We start from the raw sequence: 23,389 nt of genomic DNA on the forward strand, positions 1-23,389 counted from the left end.
CCACCACTAAGGACCCTCACCACCTGGGACATGCCCTCTTCTTGTTACTACCACTGGGAAGGACGTACAGGAGCCTGAAGACCCATACTCAACGATTCAGGAACAGCTTATTCCCCTCCGCCATCAGATTTCTGAATCATCCATTAACCCATGAACACTACCTCGTTATTCCTTTTTATTGTACAACTTATTTATTTTTGTAATTTATAGTAATTTTATGTCTTTGCACTGTAAAACAACAAATTTCACGTCATGTAAGTCAGTGATAATAATTCCAAAGACATTAAAGCAGGTAAGACAATTGCAAAAGACATCACAGCTCACAGTTTAAGCATCATTTTTTATTTTGTGCATTACTAACAACTGCAGTGACAGCGGCAGCTACTCCACGGTTTAACAAGCTCCTTGTGATGATGTCTGTATGATAAGTGCAGCCAGAACCAACCATCGCACCTCGTGCCTGAGTGACGTTTACAAGCTTGTGATTTCTGACTAACATGCCGCCATATGCGATCATACATGTTCACAGTACACTCACAAATCTAATTACCAATGCAACGAAATGTATTGCTCTACAGGTGCTGACATTTGATAGCAGTGAGATAAATTGCAACTCAAGTAGCCCCGACATCAGTGTTAGGTCATGTCAAGCTCTGAACTTTTAGGTGACAGAATCAGAATGACAAAAAAAAATCACATCCTTTACTGAATATTCATTCTGGATGCTTTTAAATTCAGTGCAACAAAATAAAGCTAATTTATCCCCTTGTGAACAACTGAATTCGCTTTACTTTTCCTGCAGAGATTTCTGGAGCAAAATAAGGATGTTGTTCGCTTTTCACCTCAGTATTAAGTAACCCACACAGCTGACCCCTGTAACCGCACTAAACAGTGCAGCAAAATTAGCCTGGGAGAAGTGTAGACTGTGTGGTAACCCAGCAGAGATCTTTATAATCAAGGCAGGCTTTGATGAGGGTGAGAGGCAGGGAGATCTTTCCACGTGGGTATTGGTCTGAGGTTTTGGTTTACTATTGTCACATGTACCCAGATACAGTGAAAAGCTTTTGTGTGCGTGCCATCCAGACAGAGCATTCCATACATAGGTACATCAAGGTAGTAAAAAGAATAACAGAATGCAGAATATAGTGTTACAGCTACAGAGAAAGTTCAGTGCAGATAGACAATATAAAATGAGTTCATCTTTAGCGTATGAGAGGTCCATTCAAGAGTCTGATAACAGAAATAATTGTGCAGACCCAACTATATCCAATTGGGAAACAGGAGTTCTGGAAACAGGAGTTCTGCATCAAAGGTGCTCAAGTTGAGAGTGCTGAGAGCTTCAAGTTCCTAGGAGAGAACATCACCAATAGCCTGTCCTGGTCCAGGTAGACACAGTGGTCAAGAAAGCTCACCAGTACCTCTCCCTCCTCAGGAGGCTAAAGAAACTTGGCACATTCCTGTCAACCCTCACCAATCTTTGTAGATGCACCATAGAAAGCATCCTATCCAGATACATTGGACTTGGTACAGCAACTGCTCTGTTCATGACCGCAAGAGACTGCAGAGAGTTGTGGACACAGCTCAGCACATCACGGAAACCAGCCTCCCCTCCATGGACTCTGTCCACACTTCTCGCTGCCTCGGTAAAGCAGCCAACATAATCAAAGACCCCAACCACCCCGGACATTCTCTCTTCTCCCCTCCCATCTGGCAGAAGATACAAAAGCCTGAAAGCCCATACCACCAGGCTCAAGGACAGCTTCTATCCCACTGTTATAAGACTATTGAACGGTTCCCTCGTACAATAAGATGGATCCTTGACCTCACAATCTAACTCATCATGACCTTGCACCCTACTATCTGCCTGCACTGCACTTTCTCTGTAACTGTAACACTTTACTCTGCATTCTGTATTGTTTTACCCTGTACTACCTCAATGCACTGTGTAATGAATTGACCTGTACGATCGGTATGCAAGACAAGTTTTTCACTGTACCTTGGTATAGGTGACAATAATAAACCAATTCCAGTTCCAAAAACTTCCTTACACAGGAAGTGGTGGGAATGTGGGACTGACTCAAGGAAGTTGGATAAACACAGAAATGAATAGCAGGAGATGGGGGGGTGCATTTGGAGAGGGGAGGGAGGAGGCTGGTGTGGGTCAATATGGAGCAAAGGGCTCAAAAGCCAGTTTGTGTGTTCACTTTCTGAAAGTCTATGTAACCATTCAATTTTTTTTATTTTAACATGGAAACTGTTGTTGAGTATTAGTGCTCACATGACACATGCAAAAATCACGTGTATGTAGAAAATGATATTTTACTTGGAGAGCAAACCAACATTACAAACTTATGCCAAAATTAACTCTTAACTAGGAGTGATGGGAGATTTGATTGCAGTAGATGAGATCCCAAGGAATGCGGAAAGATTCCTCTTGTGGGAGGCTCTCAAACTAAGGGTCAGTGTTTACAAGTAAGTGATCGTACATTTTAAAGACTTTTTTTTCTCTCAGTCGTTGTAACTCTCTTCTTCAAAGAGTGTGAAGCAGAGTCTTTGAATATTTTTAAGGACAAGTACCATAGAACCATAGAACCATAGAAAAATACAGAGATACGGGGGTCAGCTGTGTGGGTTACTTAATACTGAGGTGAAAAGCGAACAACATTCATATTTTGCTCCAGAAATCTCTGCAGGAAAAGTAAAGCGAATACAGTTGTTCACAGGGGGATAAATTAGCTTTATTTTGTTGCACTGAATTTAAAAGTGTCCAGAATGAATGTTCAGTAAGGGATGTGAAAAATAATTAGATCGCCTGTTGTTAAACCAGGGAATGCAAAGTTGAGCCAGGAACAGATTGAATGGTGGAGCAGACTCGAGGGGCCGAGTGGCCTACTCCTGCTCCTAGATTCACGTCTGTGTATGCAAGGAGATTCCAGAGCCTCTCTGGGAGACACGGCTGGTGTTGACCAAACTGACTGACCCCAGTCTTACATTCTGTTTCAGGTTCTGTGTGTTGAGGGATTTCAGCTCCAGTGTTGGACTGGCGAAGCCAGGATCATTCTCGGCAGAGGGGTGGTGGTGAGGGGGGGGAGTGGGTGGGGGGTGGGGGAGAGGGGCAGGTGGGGGGGGAGAAAGGAGGGGAGACTTGATGGAGGTGAGCAAGTCGGGCAGATTTAGGTGGAGTAAATACCACACACACACACACACACACACAGTGAGGTTACAGCAGGACACAGATCAGATGGAAAGTTGGGCTGAGCATTGGCAGATGGAATCTAATCCCAACCAGTGCAAGTTGATGCATTTTGGGAAGTCAAATAGGGGTTGGACATATACAGTACATCATAGAGCACCAACGAATGGTGATAAACAGAGAGACCTTGAGGTTCAAGTCCATCGTTCCCTGAAAGAGGCAACACAAGTGAAGGCAGCATATGGCATGCTTACCTTCAGAGGTCAGGGCATTGAATATAAAACTGGGGCGTTATGTTGCAACTTTACAAAACCCTGGTTAGGCCGCACTTGTACTGTGTGCAGTTCTGGTCACCACACTACAGGGAGGATGTGCTTGTACTGGAGGGAGTGCAGAGGAGATTCACAAGGAAGTTGCCTGGATTTGAAGATTTTTGTTCCAGGAGGAGATTGGACAGGCTGGGCCTGTTTTCCTTCGAGAGAAGGAGGGTCAGGGTTGATGTCTGGAACACACTGTCAGAGGAGGTGGTGAAATCACTATGTTTAAGAGACATTTAGACAGACACTTAAGTAAGTGAGGCATAGAAGGTTATGGTCTTAATGTGGGCACATGGGATTAGTGTAGGTGGGAAACAGGTCAGCATTGATGTGGTGACTCTATAAACACATATGTGTGTACAAACATACATACATGTGCACAAGCACCTACATGTACACACATGAATCTGTACGTGTAAATGTGCATGCACACAAATGCACATGCAAGCACATGCACATATTCACCCACGCTCACCAGCAACATGTACAGGTACATATCAGTGCATGCACACATATGCACAAACAAACACGGGCTTAGACGTGCACACAGATCAACAAAGCCCCATCACCCCCCACCAGCAGATATTGCTGTAATAAGCTAAGTCTTTTGCTCTAATCTGATTTGTATTTTGCAGAAGGCTGGAAAATGATGGAATTCTTTGTAGCAGGGTTGACTGATGCAGGAAGCTTGCTAGCGTTAGATGAGAGAATTGGTGCAATGGTGGTAATGGAGGGGAGATTTGCAAAGGGTGGACATGATGGGGCGATGACCCGCAATCGTCACAGTCCGTCACACCATCCCTTTATAAACCTGGTGTGATGAACAAGTGGAATATTGATATTGTGAGACAATGGTGTGTGGCCTGCTCTGTGCCACTGAGGTTGTGTTGTCCATGCCACTGTGTTAGAGTTCACTGAGCAGGGGTTTGCCCACAATATAAGTGACTCACTCGACCCCTTCCCTGCCGTCTGGCTGAGGTGCTGAGACAAAACTAAAGTTATGATCAACATCTGACAAACACCAAACGTGGGGCAGACTTACTCGCAAACCAAATACGAGAATTCTCTTTGCTGTGGTTATTAAACATTCAGCAGGATATCCAATAACTTCTGGAGTCTGTCGGGAGGAGAAGCAGCTGCCTTTGGTCAGAATCGACGGTTTCTGACTCTCCTCGGTCTGTGACTCACTCTGATCCGTCACATTCCTTCCCATCGAGCCACCAGGTGATCATCTCACCCTTCCCCTGAAAGGAAAAGTTCAGCCTGCAGTGACGTTGATGTAGAGTCAGAGAGATACAGCAGGGACACAGGCCCTTCGCTCCATCGAGTCCCTGCTGGCCAGCAACCATCCACTTCCACTAACCCCATTTTATTCTCCCCACATTCCCATCAACTCCCCCCAGATTCTACCCCTCACCCACACACTTGGGGAAAATTATAGCAGCTAATTAACCCACCAATCCGCACGTCATTGGGATGTGGGAGGAAACCAGAGCACCCGGGGGAAACCCACGCAGTCACAGGGAGAATGTGCAAACTCCGCACAGATAGAACCAGAGGTCGGGATCGAACCCAGGTCTCTGGAGCTGTGAGGCAGCAGCTCTACCCTCTGCGCCACTGTGGAATGTCAGCTCAAGGCACTGGAAATGATACTGAAACAAAACCTCTGAAAAACTGGAGTGCAAGTCCAATTGTCTAACTCATACAAACGTATAAATTAGGAGAAGGAGTGAGCCACTCACCCCCTCGAGCCTGCTTCACCAGCCACTCTCCACGGATGCTGCCTGACCTGCTGAGTGTTTTTTTTATTTCTTTGAGTGCAGTTGAAGCTGGGGGTGGTGCATTGATTTCTCATTTAAATACAACTCCTCCTTTCCATCTTTGTAAACAATTAGATTCTTAATTCCAAATTCGATTTTATCCGCATATTTTTGACACCTCATTTTGAACACCCACAGTAGAAAATATTTCATTTACATATCAAATGAGTTGATAATTTTAGATCACCTTAGTGTCAGTATACAGTCAATGGCAGGACCCTTTGCAGCACTGATGTACAGAGGGATGTTGGTGTCCAGGTCCATAGCTGCCTGAAAGTGGCAACATAAGCAGGTGGGGTGGTAAGGAAGTCATACGGCATGCTTGTCTTCATTAGTTGAGGGTAAGAAAGTCACGTTGCAGCTGTATAAAACTTTGGTCAGGCCACACTTGGAGTATTGTGTGCAGTTCTGGTCACCCCATTACAGGAAGGATGTGAAGGCTTTGGAGAGGGTGCAGAAGAGGGTCACCAGGATGCTGCCTGGATTAGAGGGCATGTGCTATAAGGAGAGGTTGGACAAACATGTGTTGTTTTTTTCTGGAATATCAGAGGCTGTGGGGAGACCTGATAAAAATTTATAAAATTATGAGAGGCACAAATAGGGTAGACAGTCAGGGTCTTTCTCCCAGGGTAGAAATGTCAAGTACTAAGATAAGATTTCTTTATTAGTCACATGTACATCAAAACACACAGTGAAATGCATCTTTTGCGTTGAGTGTTCTGGGGGCAGCCCGCAGGTGTCACCACACTTCCAGCACCAACATAGCATGCCCACAACTTCCTAACCCGTACATCTTTGGAATGTGGGAGGAAACCGGAGCACCCAGAGGAAACCCACCCAGACACGGAGAGAACATACAAACTCCTTACAGACAGCGGCGGGAATTGAACCGGGGTCGCTGACGCTGTAATAGTGTTATGCTAACTGCTACACTGGTGAACCACATTCTGCACCCTCTCCAAAGCTTCCACATCCTTCCTGTAATGGGATGACGAGAACTGCACACAATACTCCAAATGTGACCTGACCAAAGTTTTATACAGCTGCAACATAACTTTCTTACCCTCAACCAATGAAGACAAGCATGCCATACATTAACACCTTATCAGGAATAACTTACAATTATTGTTCAGATTTGTTAAGCTGTCATTTGCTCAGCAATGTGCAACATTACAACTAGAGAAATTTCCCTGCTTCTACTGGGAGAAGATGCTGTAGCTTGCTCCCTCTGCTCTTTGTTTAGACTGCTGAGTAAATTAATTTGTTTGTGCAGTCAACTGACATCCTTCCCCATCTCTAACTTTATTCTGAAGGGGCTGCTCCTCAAGTTCTGGCTGCACTTCACCCCCATGTTCCCGATCTTCGGTCACCCGGTGCGGAGGTGGGTGAGTTGCTCTGGGGATCTCCTGGTCAGTTTGCTCCTGGAACTGGCCAAGGTGGCCACCCACAAGTCCAGGTGGCAGGCAGTTGAGGGTTCTGCCCAAGCTGATTGCTCGCCCCTCCTCCGGGGTTACATCCATGTGTGTGTGTCCCTGGAGAAGGAGCACACGGTATCCACGGGTACAATGGGGAAACAGGTGCATTCTGGACAGATAATTGAACTATAAGTTGAATCTGTAAATAATGTGAATGGTGGAGCTCTGTAATACTGTAATGATGTGATGCTGCTATCACTGAATAAACCCCCTTTGGTAAAGGAAAAAAAAGTCTTTAACTTTATGGCCATTGCCAGCAATGCCAGCATTTATTGACCATCTCTTCTGGTCCTGAATGGTGGGGCGGTTAATTACATTGGTGGGTCTGGAATCAAATATAGTCCAGTCTGGGTAGGATTAGCAGATTTCTTTCCGTAAAGGACATTTGTGAACAAGATGGGTTTTATAACCATTCAATTTATGAGGATGTTGCCAGGACTAGAGGGCCTGAGTTATAGAGAGAGGTTGGCCGGGCTAGGTCTTTATTCCTTGGAACATAGGAGAATGAGGGGTGACCTTGTAGTAGTCTTTAAAATTATGAGAGGCAGAGATAATGTGGACGGTAACAGTCTTTTCCCCAGGGTAAGGGAGTCCAAAGCTAGTGGTAATAGATTTAGGGTGAAAGGGGAAAGATCTAAAAGGAACCTGAGGGGCAACTTTTTCACACAGAGGGTGGTGAGTGTATGGAACGAGCTGCCAGAGGAAGTGGGTGAGGCAGGTACAATAGTATCATTTGAGAAGCACATGGAGGTGCAGGGCTTGGAGGGATATGGGCCAAATGCAGGAAATTGGGACTAGCTGGGTGGGCACCGTGGTCGACATGGACTGGTTGGGCCTAAGGGCCTGTATCCATGCTAGACTGCTCTATGTCTCTATGACTATATAATAGTGTCATGGTTCCCATTAATGAGATGAGCGTTTTGAATTTAACTGCTCCAGGTGCCATGGTAGTATTTGAACTCATATCTCTGGATCAATTATCCAGAACTCTGGCTGCCACTTCAGAAGCTGACAGAAGGTTGGCAATAAATATTCTGAATTTATAATTCTACATGGTCATATCCCATTCCACTTTGCTATGTCAACAGTCACGGCACAGTACCAGGCTCCGGCCACTGGATGGCTCTGTAGTGAAGAGTTCCATAGGCTCATTCTAAACAGTTCAAAATTTTGCAGAGGAGACAGAACCTGGTAATTTTATTGTTAATTTAACTTTTCACTTCCACAGTGGCACAGTGAGTAGAACCTGCTGCTTCATAGCATCAGACACCTGGGTTCAATCCTGACCTCGGGTGCTGAGTGTGTGGCTTTCACATGCTCCCTGCTGGACAAACTTGGGTTGTTTTCTCTGGAGTGGCAGAGGCTGAGGGGAGTCCTGGTAGAGGTTTATAAAATTATGAGAGGCGTAGATAGAGAAGACAGCCGGTATCTTTTTCCCAGGGTCGAAATGTCTAATACTGGATGGCATGCATTTGAGATGAGAGGGGGTAATTTAAAAGGAGATGTGCGGGGCAAGATTGTTTTACACAGAGAGTGGTGGGTGCCTAGAATGTGCTGCCGGGGGTGGTGGTGGAGGCAGATACAATAGGGGCGTTTAAGAGGCTCTTAGATAGGCACATGGATGTGCAGAGAATGGAGGGATACGGGTATTGTGTAGGCAGAAGGGATTAGTTTAGTTAGGCTGTTAATTACTAGTTTAATTAGTTCAGCACAACATGGTGGGCCAAAGGTCCTGTTCCTGTGCTGTACAGTTCTATGTTATTTTTTGACCAGCAGCACTGGTTAAAAAAAATTGTTAATTTAATTAGGATTTGCATTTCCAAGTTGCATTTCATGACCCCAGGGTTCTTCATCACACTTCACACAAAATGAAGTTCTAAAGGGCAGTTACTGGTGTAATGCAGGAAGTGTGCACAGTGAGACCCACAAACTGCTCAGTGACAACACTAAAAGCAAGATACAGTGATTGCTAGAGTTCTGAAACCAGGAAATGCTGCAAATACACAGCAGGTCACTCAGCCTCTGTGGAGAGTCCGAGTTAACTTTTCGGGCTGAGGAGCTATAATCAGAAATCGGACCAGGTAAACCGGTTTTGTGATGTTGATCAGCTGGGGGGACAGATGGAACTCCGAGCTAGTGCCACGGAATCTCTTACACCCCATCTGAAGACCCCAAGTTAATGACCAATCCAAATGACCAGACATCCAACACTGCAGTAACTCCCTTAATATTACACGGGAGCCTAGGTCTTTGAGGGTGTCTCTGGAATAAGTCTTAAACACACAATCTTCTGACTCTCAACCAAGACACTGAGCAGTGGCTGGCTGATATTACCTCTTCCCTACCCAGGGCCGAAAACTCTGCTGCAGGTGAAGCAGTGATGCACTTGTACATCCTGAAGCTTGGAATTCTTCATCGATCCTTTGCCATGGAAGCTCATTGCTAGTCGGAGAGTCAGAGAGCACAGAAGCCAGCCCTTCCCTGCCTAATCTGTCTGCTTTTGAAGGAAATAGCTTCCCCCAACCTCCTCTGATTCTCCTGAAGATCACACTTGGATCAACCCTTAACCTTGTATCTGAAGTAACTTGTGCATGGTCTGTGCATGTTTTGGAAACTGCTCTCTGTTCATAATTGAAACAAACATAAAGCTACTCAACCAACATGCCTTGTGAGGATTTCTTTCTCAACTCAATCCTGCAGTTTCTTTTATTCATTCATAGGCAATTTCTATAGATGTGATGGAGAGCATTTGCACTGGTTGCATCACCACTTGGTATGGAGGCTCCAATGCACAGGATCAAACGAGGCTGCAGGGGGTTGTAGGCACAGCCAGCTCCATCACAGGCACAGCCCTCCTTGAAATTGAGGATATTGGTTCCTCAAGAAGGCAGCATCCATCACTAAGGACCCTCACTACCTGGGACATGCCCTCTTCTCGCTACTACCATCGGGGAGGAGGTACAGGAGCCTGAAGAGCCACATTCAATGATTCAGGAACAGCTTCTTGCCCTCCGCCATCAGATTTCTGAACAGTCCATGAACCCATGAACACTACGTTGTTATTCCTTTTTTATACTATTTATATATTTTGTACTTTGTAGTAATTCTTACGTCTTGCACTGTACTGTTGCTGCAAAACAACAAATTTCATGTCATCTAATTCAGTGATAATAAACCTGATTCTGATTCTGGCTTTGGACATCATCAGGACAGCTAGCATTTATTGTCCATTGCTTGCTGCTGTTGTACTAAATATAATTCAGAGGCAACCACCAATGGTAGGGCTGGGGTCACACTTAGACATCAAGGATGGCAGATTTCCTTCCCTGAGCAGCATTAGTGGGTTTTTACACTTAGTGAGGCTCACATTTTATTCCACATTTATCTCATTAGTCTTACATTCCCAGTTGCCATGGTGGGATTTGAACTTGTGCCTCCAGAGAGATGGTCCTGGCCTCTGGTTATTAGCCCAGTAACCTAACCACTATACTACCCAAACAAAGCGGGCCAACCACTTGTGATGTTCTCACTTCAGGCTCCTACCAAAGCTACAAGTGTATTGAAAGTGTTTGCTCTTAAATTGGCAACAAGCTGTACCTTCACAAGGAGCGGACCACGACAGGTCAGGATGTAACCACCGATTTCTTTCAGCAGCTCAGAGGAACTGGAGCTGCATTGAATTTTTAATGCTGAAAGGAAAAATTTGCAGCCATCAACATTCATAAAATTAGTCATCATATTTTAACCCCAGTGAGGAGGGATCTCATTGAAACCTACCGGATACTGAAAGGCCCAGATAGAGTGGACATTGGAGGAGGATGTTTCCATCAGTGGGAAGAGTCTAGGGACCAGAGGGCCACAGCCTCAGAATAAAGGGACGTCCCTTAAAAACTGAGATGAAGAGGAATTTCTTCAGCCAGAGGGTGGTGAATCTGTGGAATTCGTTGCCACAGAGGGCTATGGAGGCCAAGTCATTGGGTATATTTAAGGCAGAGATTGATAGGCTCTCGATTGTTAAGAGGGTTAAGGGTTACGGGGAGAAGGCAGGAGAATGGGGTCGAGAGAGACAAAAATCAGCCATGATTGAAACGGCCGGAGTAGAGCTCAATTGGCCGAATGGCCTAATTCTGCTCCTATGTCTTATGGTCTTGTAACATGCACAATTCCAAATCTGGAACCAGTAAAGTTAAAGGGCACAGAGATTTTCTCCATCTCCACACCGTCCTGGGCCTTTCGTACATTCACTTAGAGTCCATACAGCATGTAAACAGGGCCCTTCAGCCCAACTCATCCATGCCTGACTGGTGTTGCCCAGCGAGCTAATTCCACCTGCCTGCGTTTGGCCACAGCCCTCTAAACCTCTTCCTATCCATGGACTTATCTCGATGGCTTTTAAACGTTGCTGATTTATTCACACGTAATGATGATCAATTGACATGAAAAGTTCTGCCGTCAGTTGTTACAAAATAAAGCCAATTAGTGGATTTGAATGATTGTGATCATTGCCTTCCATCAGAATATCCTCCATTAATGAGTGATTTAGAAGACCCGTAGATACCAACAAATGAGTTTGTGGGTTCAAGTCCTACTCCAGAGCCTGAACCCAGATTCCTCGGCTGACTCTCCCACTGCAGTACCAAGGCAGTGCCACATGGTCAGTGGTGCCTAGTGTTAGAGGTGTTGAACCCAGGTCCTGCCTGTTCTCCCAGGTGGGTGGAAGATCCCAAGGCAACATTTCAAAGAAGACAGGGGACTTTTCGGCATGATGCTGGAGATATTTATGGGTTGTAGATATCCTGACTGGATGCATCACGGTTTGGTACAGCAATTCAAATGTGCAGGAATGTAAGAAGATGCAGAGAGTAGTGGACTCTGCCTAATACCATCACGGCCCATCCCTCCTCACCATCGGGAGTATCTACAGGAGGCGCTGCCCCAAGAAGGCAACATCAATCATCAAAGATCCCACCAATCGGCCTTGCCATCCTTCTCGCAGCTCCCATCGGGCAGGAGGTACAGAAGCTGAAGTCCCACACCTACCAGGTTCAGGAACAGCTACTTCCCTTCAACCGTTCGGTTCTTGAACCGAACCTACACAACCTTAACCAATTCAGTTTAGCAACACTATGACCACTTTGCCCTAAAAAGGACTTTGATTTTTTTGTTCTTATTGTGTTCTTTCTTGTAAAAATGTATAGCTTATGTTTTTTCTTGTGAATGCTGCTTATCTGATGCTCTGTGCCTGTGATGCTGCTGCAAGTAAGTTTTCATTGCACCTGTGCACACACATGGACTTGTGCAGATGACAATAAACTCGACTTTAACTTTGATGTTTCTCCTCAATCAATGGGTCATCATCCAATCCCCTCTTTGTGGGAGCTTGCTGTGCCAGCAATTGCCTTCGGCAGTTCCTGGATTACAATAGTAAAGACATTGAACACACTGGCTGTAAAGCACGTTGGGAATGTTCAGAGGCATGGAGGGTGATATGTAAAGAAAAGTGAATATCACTTGTGTGCAGGGCAATGAAACTCTGCCGACCTTCTCAGTTCAGAGTGCTCTCTCTCACACATAACCTTCACTGACCTCTCCACATTTCACCACTCTACAATTACACTCTGTTTGGACCACATCCTGTAAAGTTTTTGCTTGAAAAATTCTTTTTAACTTGAGTCACAGAGTTATACAGCACGGAAACAGGCCCTTCGGCCCAACTCGTCCATGTCAACCAAGATGTTCTTTCGAGTGGTCCTATTTTCATTCAGTTGACCCATATCCCTCTAAATGTTTTCCCACTCTACGTACCTGTCTAAGTTTCTTTCAAATATTGTAATTGTACTCGCCTCTTACCACTTCCTCTGGCAGCTCGTTCCATACACCCACTGCCTTCTGTGTGGAAAGGTTTTTTCCATGTCCCTTTTAAATCTTTGCCCTCTCACATTAAATCGATGTCCTCTAGTTTTAGACTCACCCACTCTGGGAAAAACGGCAGTGACATCCACCTTATCGATCCCCCCCGTGATTTTATAAACCTCCATAAGGTCAGCCCTCAGCCTCCTAAGCTCCAGGGCAAAAAAAAGCCCCAACCTATCCAGTCTCTCCTTATAACTCAAGCCCTCCAGTCCCAGTAACACTCCTGTTGAATATTTCCTACACTCTGTCCAGCTTAATGACACCTTTTCCTACAGCTGGCACCAGAACTGCACACAGTACTCAACGTTTGGTCTCAACCAACGAATTGTACAGCTGTAACGTGATGTCCCAACTCAGTGCTCTGACTGATGAAGTCCAGCGTGCCGAACACCTTCTTTCACCACCCTGTCTACCTGTGTTGCCACTTACCAGGAAAACTATGCACCTACACCCCTAGGTCTCTCTGTTCTATAGCACTTCCCAGGACCCTGCCGTTTACTGTGCAAGTCCTGCCCTGGTTTAACTGACCAAAATACAACACCTCGTAGTTGGCTGAGTTAAATTCCATCTGTCATTCCTTGGCCCACATCCACAGTGTATCTAGGTCCTGTTGTAATCTTAAATAACCTTCTCCACTGTCTATTATACCATTAATTGTGTTTTGTTTAAACTAGACATTGTGACTTGAAAAGAGCAAGGCTAAGAAATTCTCTCTGAGGGATCACATTAGGTGCAGTTGGCCTTCATGGCTTCCCATTAATGTCACTAGGTATTTCGGGTTGGAGGAGGGGATTAAGGAAGTACAAGTGAGCATCTGGGCTTGGGAGGAGAGCTCCCCTCTGGCGGAAACAGTGTGGTTAAGTGCAGAAGTGCAACCAGTGGAGCCACTGCCTCCCAGCTCCAGAGAACCAGGTTCAATCCTGACCTCAGACGCTCAGAGTTTGCATGTCCTCTCTGTGACCGTGTGGGTTTCCACCAAATGCTCTGGTTCCCTCCCACATTGCAGACTTGCCAGTTGATGGGTTAATTTGTCCCTGTAAATTGCCCCTAGTGTGTGGGTGAGGGGTAGAATCTGGGGGAGTTGATGGGAATGTGGGGAGAATGAAATGGGATTAGTGGAGGATTGATGTAAATAGGTGGTTGTTGGTTGGCACGGACTCAATGGCCTGTTTCCATACTGTAGGACTAAGCTTTTGGTCGTCTTACCAGAATGTGTCAGGTCTTCCTCAATCGTAGCTCCATTGTGAAGTACATCTTTCAACATCACCAATGCTACGTCAATGCAAGTTATTGTTGCGTTAGTGACTGTGCTGATTCTTGGCCCCAGGATCAGAATGAATCCCAGCACTGTAAAAGCAGGAGACTGAGCCAACGGTGGCAAAATCAGAAACCCATTTTAGGCTAACAAGAAAAGATTTTCTTCCTTATCTCTGCGTGTACTCCTGGATCCACTATTCCCTTAGTAACCATGAGTTTATAGAATCATACAGCGCAGAAACAGACCATTGGACCCAACACGTTCACACTGACCAGTGGGTGCCCACCCAATTAATCCCATCTCCCAGCTCTTGGCCTCGTGGCCGGCTATGCCTAGGTGATTCAAGTGCTCGTCCAGACACTTCTTAAATGTTGTCAGTGACTCTGCTTCCACCACTCTCTCCAGCAGTGTGTTCCAGGTACACTCCACTCTCTGGGTCCCTCAGATCCCCTCTAAATCTCTTGCTCCACACCCTAAATCTATGTCCTCTAGTTTTGTCCTACCTCTCATATGGGCAAAAGTTCCTGCACTCTACCTATCTATATTGGTATTGGTTTATTATTGTCACTTGTACTGAGGTGCAGTAAAAAACTTGTCTTGCATACTGATCATACAGGTCAATTCATTACATTGAGGTCGTACAGGGTGAAACAATGCCTCAATTATGTCTCTTCTTAACCTCCTCCGTGCCAGGGACAACAGACTCAGCCTCTCTGCTCTCTCCTCATAACTGAACTGCTCCATCCTAGGCACCATCCTGGTGACTCTCCTCTGCAGTCCCTCCAGTGGTATCACATCTTTCCTCTAGTGTGGCGACTAGAACTGCACACAGTACTCCAGACTGATCAAGGTTTTAGAAAGCTGGACCATAACCTCCCTGCTCTTGTATTCAATGCCCTGACTAATAAAGGCCAGTATCCAATATGCCTTCTTAACCACATTATCTACCTGTGCTTCCACCTTCAAAAATCTTTGACTTGTACACAAGGTCCCTCTGTTCTTCAATACTCCCTAGGGCTTGGAATTACAATTTTTATTATTGTCACATGTACCAAGGTACAGTGAAAAACTTGTCTTGCATACCGTCCATACAGATCAATTCATTACACAGTGCATTGAGGTAGTGCAAGGTAAAACAATACAGAATGCAGAGTAAATTGTCACAGTTACAGAGGAAGTGCAGTGCAGGCAGATAATAAGGTGCAAGGCCATGACAAGATAGATTATGAGGTCAAGAGTCCATCTTATTGTAATAGGGAACTATTCAATCATCTTATCCAGGGTGGGTGGGGTCTTTGATTATGCTGGCTGTTTTACCAAGGCAGTGAAAGGTATAGACAGAGTCCATGGAGGGGAGGCTGATTTCTGTGATGTGCTCAGCTGTGTCCATATCTCTCTGCAGTTTCTTGTGGTCATAGGCAGAGCAGTTGCCGTACCGAGCCGTGATGCATCTGGATAGGATGCTTTCTATGGTGCATGAATAAAAATCGGTGAGTGTCAGAGGGGACATGCTGAATTTCTTTAGCCTCCTGAGGAAGTAGAGGCACTGGTGAGCTTTCTTGGTCGTGGCGTCTACATAGTTGGACCAGGACAGGCTATTGGTGATGTTCACTCTTAGGAACTTGAAGCTCTCAACCCTCTCGACCTCAGCACCATTGATGTAGACAGGAGCATGTGCACTGCCCCCCTTCCTGAAGTCAATGACCAGCTCTTTTGCTGACATTGAGGGAAAGATTGTTGTCATGACACGTCCAAGCATCCATGGAGTATATCCTAGCCTTATTAGTGCTTCCAAAATGCATCACCTCACATTTATCGGGATTAAACTCCACCTGTCATTTCTCAGCCCATTTCACCAACACGTTGATATCTCTCTGTAGCCTAAGCCCACACTGTCAACCACTCCACCAATCTTCATGACATCTGTGAACTTACTGACCCTGCCTCTTACACCCACATCCAAATCATTCACATGTATAACAAACAGCAAGGGTCCCAGCACTGATCCCTATGGAACACCACTATTCACAGGCAGCCAACCGCAAAAACAACCCTCAACCTTCACCCTCTGTCTCCTGTTGCCGAGCCACTTTTGGATCCAATTTACCAATTTTCCCTGGATCCCATGGGCCCTAATCCTTTGGAGCAGTCTCCCATGTGGGACCTTGTCAAAGGGCTTACCAAACCACATCTACAGCACTGCCCTGATCAACACACTGTTACCTCTTTGTTATTTATCCTTTATCTGAAGAATAAAATTCCAAGGTATCCAAGTGTTTGGGTCCTGGCTGTGTTCTAGCAGCGAGGGTGGAAGAGAAACAAAACTAATCTTCCCCTGATCGAAGGAAGTGCAAAGCTTGTACTTGGAGCTGCCTTTCAGAATGTGTCAAAGTGGTTTACAGTTACAGGTGTACCATAGGAAGCATTCCATCCCGATGCATCACGGCTTGGTACGGCAACTGCTCTGCCCAGGACCGCAAGAAATTGCAGAGTTATAAACTCAAATCACACATCACTAAAACCAGCCCCTCTTCCATGGACTCTGTCTACACTTCCCACTGCCTCGGGAAAACATCCAACACAATCAGGATCCCCCCACCACCCCCACTCATCTTTTTTCCTTCTCCCCCTCCCATCGAGCAGGAGATACAAAAGTTTGAGACAACGTACCACCAGGCTCAAGGACGCGTATGATGCTGGAGGGACTCAACAGGCCAGGCGGCATCCGTGGAGAAAAGCAGGCGGTCAACGTTTCGGGTCAGGACCCTCCTTCAAATAAAAAAGGGGAAGCCCATATATCGGAGGGAAAAGCAGAGCAGTGATAGGTGGACAAAAGAGGGGAGGGCGGGGTGGGCATAAGGTGGTGATAGGTAGATGCAGGTAAGAGATAGTGATGGGCAGGGTGCGGGGGAGGAGGGGAGAGCAGATCCCACGGGGGAGGGGTCACAGGTAACATTAGCCCATCTAATGCAGACTAGGTGACCGTTTCACAGAACACCCACGCTCCGTCCGTAACCGCGATCTGCATCTCCCCGTTGCCAGTCATTTCAACTCCCCCTCCCACACTATCACTATTATGTCAGTCCTCGGTCTCCTCCACTGCCAGGAGAATTCCAAGCACAAACTGGAGGAACAGCACTATATTTTCCATCTTGGAACCTTGCAGCCTAATGGCATGAGCATTGAATTCTCCCACTTTAAGAAATCCCTACACCCCTTCCCCAACCTCCCCACACCACGCTTCTTCTCCTCTTCCCTTTCCTAGCCTCTCGCTCTTTTTTCTATCCCCCTTTTTTCTCTCCTTACCTTTGACCCACCCCCCGGTGGATCTGCTCTCCCCTCCTCCCCCACACCTGCCCATCACTACCTCTTACCTGCATCTACCTATCACCACCCTGTGCCCACCCCACCGCCCCTCTTTTGTCCACCTATCACTGCTCTGCTTTTCCCTCCTATATATTGGGCTTCCCCTTTTCCTATCTTCAGTCCTGAGGAGGGGTCCTGACCCGAAACGTTGACCGCCTGCTTTTCTCCACAGATGCTGCCTGGCCTGCTGAGTCCCTCCAGCATCATCAACTTTTTCATCTGGATTCCTGCATCTACAGTCCTTTGTTTCTCAAGGGCAGCTTCTATCCCGCTGTTATTGAACAGGCCTCTTATATGACAAAGATGAACTCTTGATCTCTCAATCTACCTCGTCTTGGCCCTTTGTCTACTTACACCGCACTTTCTCTCTAACTGCAACACTATATTCTGCATTCTGTTATTCCTTTTTACTGCCTCTAAGTACTTATGCATGAAATGATCAGGCCGGATAGCACGCAAACAAAAGCTTTTCACAATATCTCGGCACATGTGACAATAATGACCCAATTTACCAATGACCAAAGTACTCATGAAAGTGCCGCCATTGTCGTGAGGCAGAAGACATGCCAGCCAGTCTGGAACAGCAAGATCCCACAAGCAACAATGTGATAAAACCCCAGTCAGCCATTTATCAATGATATTGATTGAGGGATAGTTATCAGCATAGGTTTTGTCAGCAATGGAGTCCATTGGCGAGGCTGGATCTTGCTGATATTTCCAGCATTTATCTCAGATCTGTGAAGCCGATCGCTCAAACTGGGGTTCAAAGTCAAAGTCAAGTTGAGTTTGTTGTCATATACACGTACGTGTATGCACAGGTGCAGCATCACAGGCATATAGCATTAGAGACACAACATTCACAAGAAAAACAGCAACTAACAAATTACACGTGTGATTTGTTTAAAGATTTTTTTATAACCCTAAATTCCAGATACATTTTTGGATTTACATTCCACAGTTACCATGGTGAGATTTGAACCAAACTCTCTGGATTGTTAGTCCAAGCCTTCGGGTTACTAGTCTGGTAACTTAACCACTGCACCACCACCCTCTTGGCTTTGAATGAAGCAACATTTATAAATTGACCTTTAGATTTGTGAGGAACTACATTTCAGGGAGAAAGTTTACCACAAAAACACACCCATCAAATTTATGTCGAGGGCATGATTTGATAATGTAGTCCATTCTATGATCTGAGGTACCTCAGTTACAGGTAGAACTGTTGATTTGCTACCTACGTCTCAAACAGACAGAATGTCCAAGTCCCAGGTCTGCTCTTGTCAATGTGCGATGACTCACAAGGCTCCTACCTTCACTCGTTGACTCCATCCTTGACGCAGTATTCACCGTGTCTCCGAACAAACAGTATCGCGGCATTTTGGTTCCAACCACACCCGCCACAACAGGACCTTCAGTCAGGGAAAGGCAAGAGGAGAAAGCAGTCAGACCTTCACACTGCCAACTCCTCTATGACCCATTTACTGAAGGAAAAGGCAGAAGGAATCAGGTTATCTACACATTGTCTTCGTTTCTGTGTAGGTAGATCCCTGCCTCAGGATGAAGTGGGCTTGGTGGGGGAGTGTTCGAGCTTGTGAACAGCAGGACAGTTGCCCCTCTTGTGTTTGTGTTCTCGTCTGCTGAGTTTCTCTGCTTCACCCTGTGGTGTTCATACTTTCCATTGTTTCTCTGTCCAGTTTGAAAACTGACTGGGGTTGAGTTGAGGTATTCAGGGCCTGATACTCAAGCGAGGGTCCACATTTTTGAGAAAGCAGTTATGATCATAATCCTGATGGGATATTGGTTAAAAGTACTTTCAAGGTAAGTGTGAATATTAGGAGTGAGGGGTGACATTGGGTCGGTTTGGGATATTTTAGAGAGCTTAGAATGGTTTGGGGATTTATGGTAGTTTGGGATGTTTGAGCAGTTTGTGGGGGTTTTGTGATGGATGGTTGGGGGCTCATATTTATTTCAAGTTGGGATGGTGCTTGGGTGAGAGGTTTTTGGGGTTGATTTGGGATTCAAGGCAGGACTGTATTAGGGCCTAAGAATATGACTAGCAGTTGGATTAGGATTAAGACCAACATAAGGATAAATTCATGGTTCGGTCTGCTTTAGATTGGGTTAAGGTTTATGTAGGTTAAGGTGCATTAGAGTTGGAGTTACCATCTGGGGTAATGGGTAGGGGTTGGGATAGGATAGGTTATGCAGAACATAGAACATTACAGCACACAACCACAATGTTGTGCCGACATTTTATCCTGCTCTAAGACCTATATAACCCTTCCCTCCCACATAGCCCTCCATTTTTCTATCATTCATGTGGCTATCTCTCTTAAATGTCCCTAATGTATCTGCCCCCACAAGCTCTGCCAGCAGTGCGTTCCACACACCCACCACTCTCTGTGTAAAAAGCTTACCTCTGACATCCCCCTTATACCTTCCTCCAATCACCTTAAAATTATGCCCCCTTGTGTGAGCCATTTTCACCCTGGGAAAAAGTCTCTGACTGTCCACTCGATCTATGCCTCTTATCATCTTGTACACCTCTATCATGTCACCTCTCATCCTCCTCCGCTCCAAAGAGAAAAGCCCTAGCTCGCTCAACTTATCCTCGTAAGACATGCTCCCCAATCCAGGCAGCATCCTGGTAAATCTCCTCTGCAACCTCTCTAAAGCTTCCACATCCTTCCTATAATGAGGCGACCAGAACTGAACACAATACTCCAAGTGTGGTCTAACCAGAGTTCTATAGAGATGCAACTCAACACTCCGACTAATGAAGGCCAATACAACATATGCCTTCTTAACAACCCTATCGACCTGCATGGCGACCCTGAGGGATCTATGGGCGTGGACCCCAAGATCCCTCCATTCCTCCACACTGCCAAGAGTTCCTGCCATTAACCTTGTATTCTGCCTTCAAATTCAACCTTCCAAAGTGTATCACTTCACACTTATCCGAGTTGAACTCCATCTGCCATTTATCAGCCCAGCTCTGCATCCTATCAATATCCTGTTGTAATCTACAGCAACCTTCTACACTATCTACAACCCACCAACCTTTGTATCATCAGCAAACTTACTATCCCAACCTTCTACATCCTCATCCAAGTCATTTATAAAAATCACAAAGATCAGGGGTCCCAGAACAGATCCCTGCAGAACACCCCTGGTCACTGACCTCCAGGCAGATACGCTCCATCTACCACCACCCTCTGTCTTCTATGGGCGAGCCAATTCTGAATCCACACAGCCAAGTTTTCCTGGATCCCATGCCTCCTGACTTTCTGAATAAGCCTTCCATGAGGAGCCTTATCAAACACCTTACTAAAATCCATGTACACCACATCCACTGCTCTACCTTCATCAGTGTGCTTTGTCACATCCTCAAAGAATTCAATCAGGCTCATGAGGCACGACCTGCCTCTCACAAAGCCATGCTGACTGTCCCTAATCAGCCTATGCTTCTCTAAATGCCCATAAATCCTCTCTCCAAGAATCTTCTCTAGTAATTTGCCCACCACTGAAGTAAAACTCACTGGCCTGTAATTCCCAGGATTATCCCTCCTCCCTTTCTTGAACAAAGGAACAACATTTGCCACCCTCCAATCATCTGGCACCACTCCTGTGGCCAGTGAGGATGCAAAGATCATCGCCAAAGGCACAGCAATCTCTTCCCTCACTTCCCGTAAAAACCTTGAATATATCCCATCCAGCCCCAGTGACTTATCTATCCTAATGTTTTTCAATAGTTCCAGCACATCCTCCTTCCTCATGTCGACATGCCCTAGCACATCAGCCTAGTGTACGCCATCCTCACAAACGTAAAGTTCTTTCTAACTGGTGAATACTGAAGCAAAGTATTCATTAAGGACTCCCCCTACCTCTTCTGGCACTAGGCACATGTTTCCTCTTTTATCTCTGATCGGTCCTACCCTCACTCTAGTCATCCTCCTATTCTTCACATATGTGTAGAATGCCTTGGGGTTTTCCTTAATCCTACTCACCAAGGACTTCTCATGCACCTTCTAGCTCTCCTAAGTCCATTCTTAACTCTCTCCTGGCTACCTTGTAACTCTCCAGAGCCCTGTCTGACTCTTGTTTTCTAAATCTCAGGTAAGCTTCTTTCTTCCTCTTCACAAGATATTCTACATCTCTTGTCAACCACGGTTCCTTCATTGTACCATCTTTACCCTGCCTCAATAAGACAAACCTATCCAGAGCCCCATGCAAGTTCTCCCTAAACAACCTCCATGTTTCCATTGTGCACTTCCCCAAGAACATCTGTTCCCAATTTATGATCCCAAATTCCTGCCTAATAGCATCATAATTCCCCCTCCCCCCAATTAAATACTTTCCCATATCATCTGCTCCTATCCCTCTCCAAGGCTATGGTAGAGGTTAAGGATTTATGGTCACTGTCTCCAAAATCTCTCCCACTGGGAGATCTGAAACCTGATCAGGCTCATTGCCCAGTACCAGGTCCAGAATGGCCTCTCCTCTAGTCGGCCTGTCCACATACTGTGTCAGGAATCCTTCCTGGACACACCTGACACACTCTGTCTGATCTAACCCCTTTACACTAAGGAGGTGCCAATCAATATTAGGAAAGTTGAAGTCACCCATCACAACAACCCTGTTACTTTTGCATCTCTCCAAATTCTGCCTCCCGATCTGCTCCTCAGTGTCTCTGCTGCTATTGTTGGGGGTGGCCTGTAGGATACTCCCAATAGAGTGATCACTCCCTTTCTCTTTCTGACTTCCACCCACACTGACTCAGTAGACGATCCCACCAGGACATCCTCCCTTTCTACAGCTCTGACACCGTCCATGATCAGCAAAACCACTCCCCCACCTCTTTTACCCCCGTCCCTGTCCCTTTTGAAACATCTAAACCCCAGAATATCCAGCAGCCAATACTGCTCTTGTGGGAGTCAAATCTCTGTGATGGCCACAGCGTCATAGTTCCATGTACTGACCCACGCTCGAAGTTCATCAGCCTTGCTCCTGAAACTTCTCGCATTAAAGTAGACACTTCAGCCCATCCAACTGACTGCAATTTTGCTCTTTCAACTGCCTCTCCTTCCTCACAGTCTCTCTACACGCTGCATCAACCTGTACACCAACTGCCCCAACCTCTGACCTATCACTCGGGTTCCCATCCCCCTGCCAAACTAGTTGAAACCCTCCCCAACAGCTGTAGCAAACCTGCCCACTAGAATATTGGTCCCCTTCCAGTTCAGGTGTAACCCATCCCTTTTGTACAGGTTGTACCTTCCCCAGAAGAGATCCCAATGATCAACAAATATGAAACCCTGCCCCCTGCATCAACTGCTCAGCCACGCATTCATCTGCCAGATCATCTTATTCTTACCCTCACTGGTGCATGGCACTGGCAGCAATCCAGAGATTGCTACCCTTGAGGTCCTGCTTTTCTGCTTCCTACCTAGCTTCTTATATTCCTTCTTCAGGACCTCATCTCTTTTCCTACTTATGTCATTGGTACCAATACGTACCACGACCTCTGGCTGTTCACCATCCCCCTTCAGAATGCTGTGGACCTGATCCAAGACGTCCCTGACCCTGGAAGCAGGGAGGCAACATACCATCCGGGAATCTCTTTCACGTCCACAGAATCTCCTGTCTGCCCCCCCTTACTATGGAATCCCCTATCACTACCGCTCTCCTCTTCTCCCCCCTTCATTTCTGTGCCACACGACCAGGCTCAGTGCCAGAGACCTGGTCACTGCAGCTTTGCCTGGTAGGTCGTTTCCCACCCCCCCCCCCCCCCACCCCAACAGTAACCAAAGCGGTATACCTGTTATTGAGGGGAACGACCACAGGGGTACTCTGCACTACCTGCCTATTCTCCATCCTTCTCCTGTCAGTCACCCAGCTACCTGCCTCCTGCAGCCTCGGAGTGACTGCCTCCCCGTAGCTCTTGTCTACGTACTCCTCGTTCTCCCGTAGGAGCCAAAGGTCATCCAGCTGCAGCTCCAGTTCACTAACACGGTCTGTAAGGAGCTGCAGCTGGATGCACCTCCTGC

General features: G+C 46.2%; 1 protein-coding gene across 1 annotated transcript in view; it reads right to left on the bottom strand.

Moving 5' to 3' along the window:
* LOC127568907 (atrial natriuretic peptide receptor 2-like) overlaps positions 1 to 23,389 on the bottom strand; it is a 138,594-nt gene that overhangs the window by 13,616 nt on the left and 101,589 nt on the right. Inside the window, exons 22-24 of the mRNA XM_052013163.1 lie at positions 18,653 to 18,751; positions 10,403 to 10,494; positions 4,699 to 4,754 (exon numbers count right to left, since the gene is read on the bottom strand). Of these exons, the coding sequence (XP_051869123.1) occupies positions 4,699 to 4,754; positions 10,403 to 10,494; positions 18,653 to 18,751 (247 nt within the window). The remainder of the gene's footprint in view (positions 1 to 4,698; positions 4,755 to 10,402; positions 10,495 to 18,652; positions 18,752 to 23,389) is intronic.

This window comes from Pristis pectinata, chromosome 3 (genome assembly GCF_009764475.1).
Source record: "Pristis pectinata isolate sPriPec2 chromosome 3, sPriPec2.1.pri, whole genome shotgun sequence".
NCBI lineage: Eukaryota > Metazoa > Chordata > Chondrichthyes > Rhinopristiformes > Pristidae > Pristis > Pristis pectinata.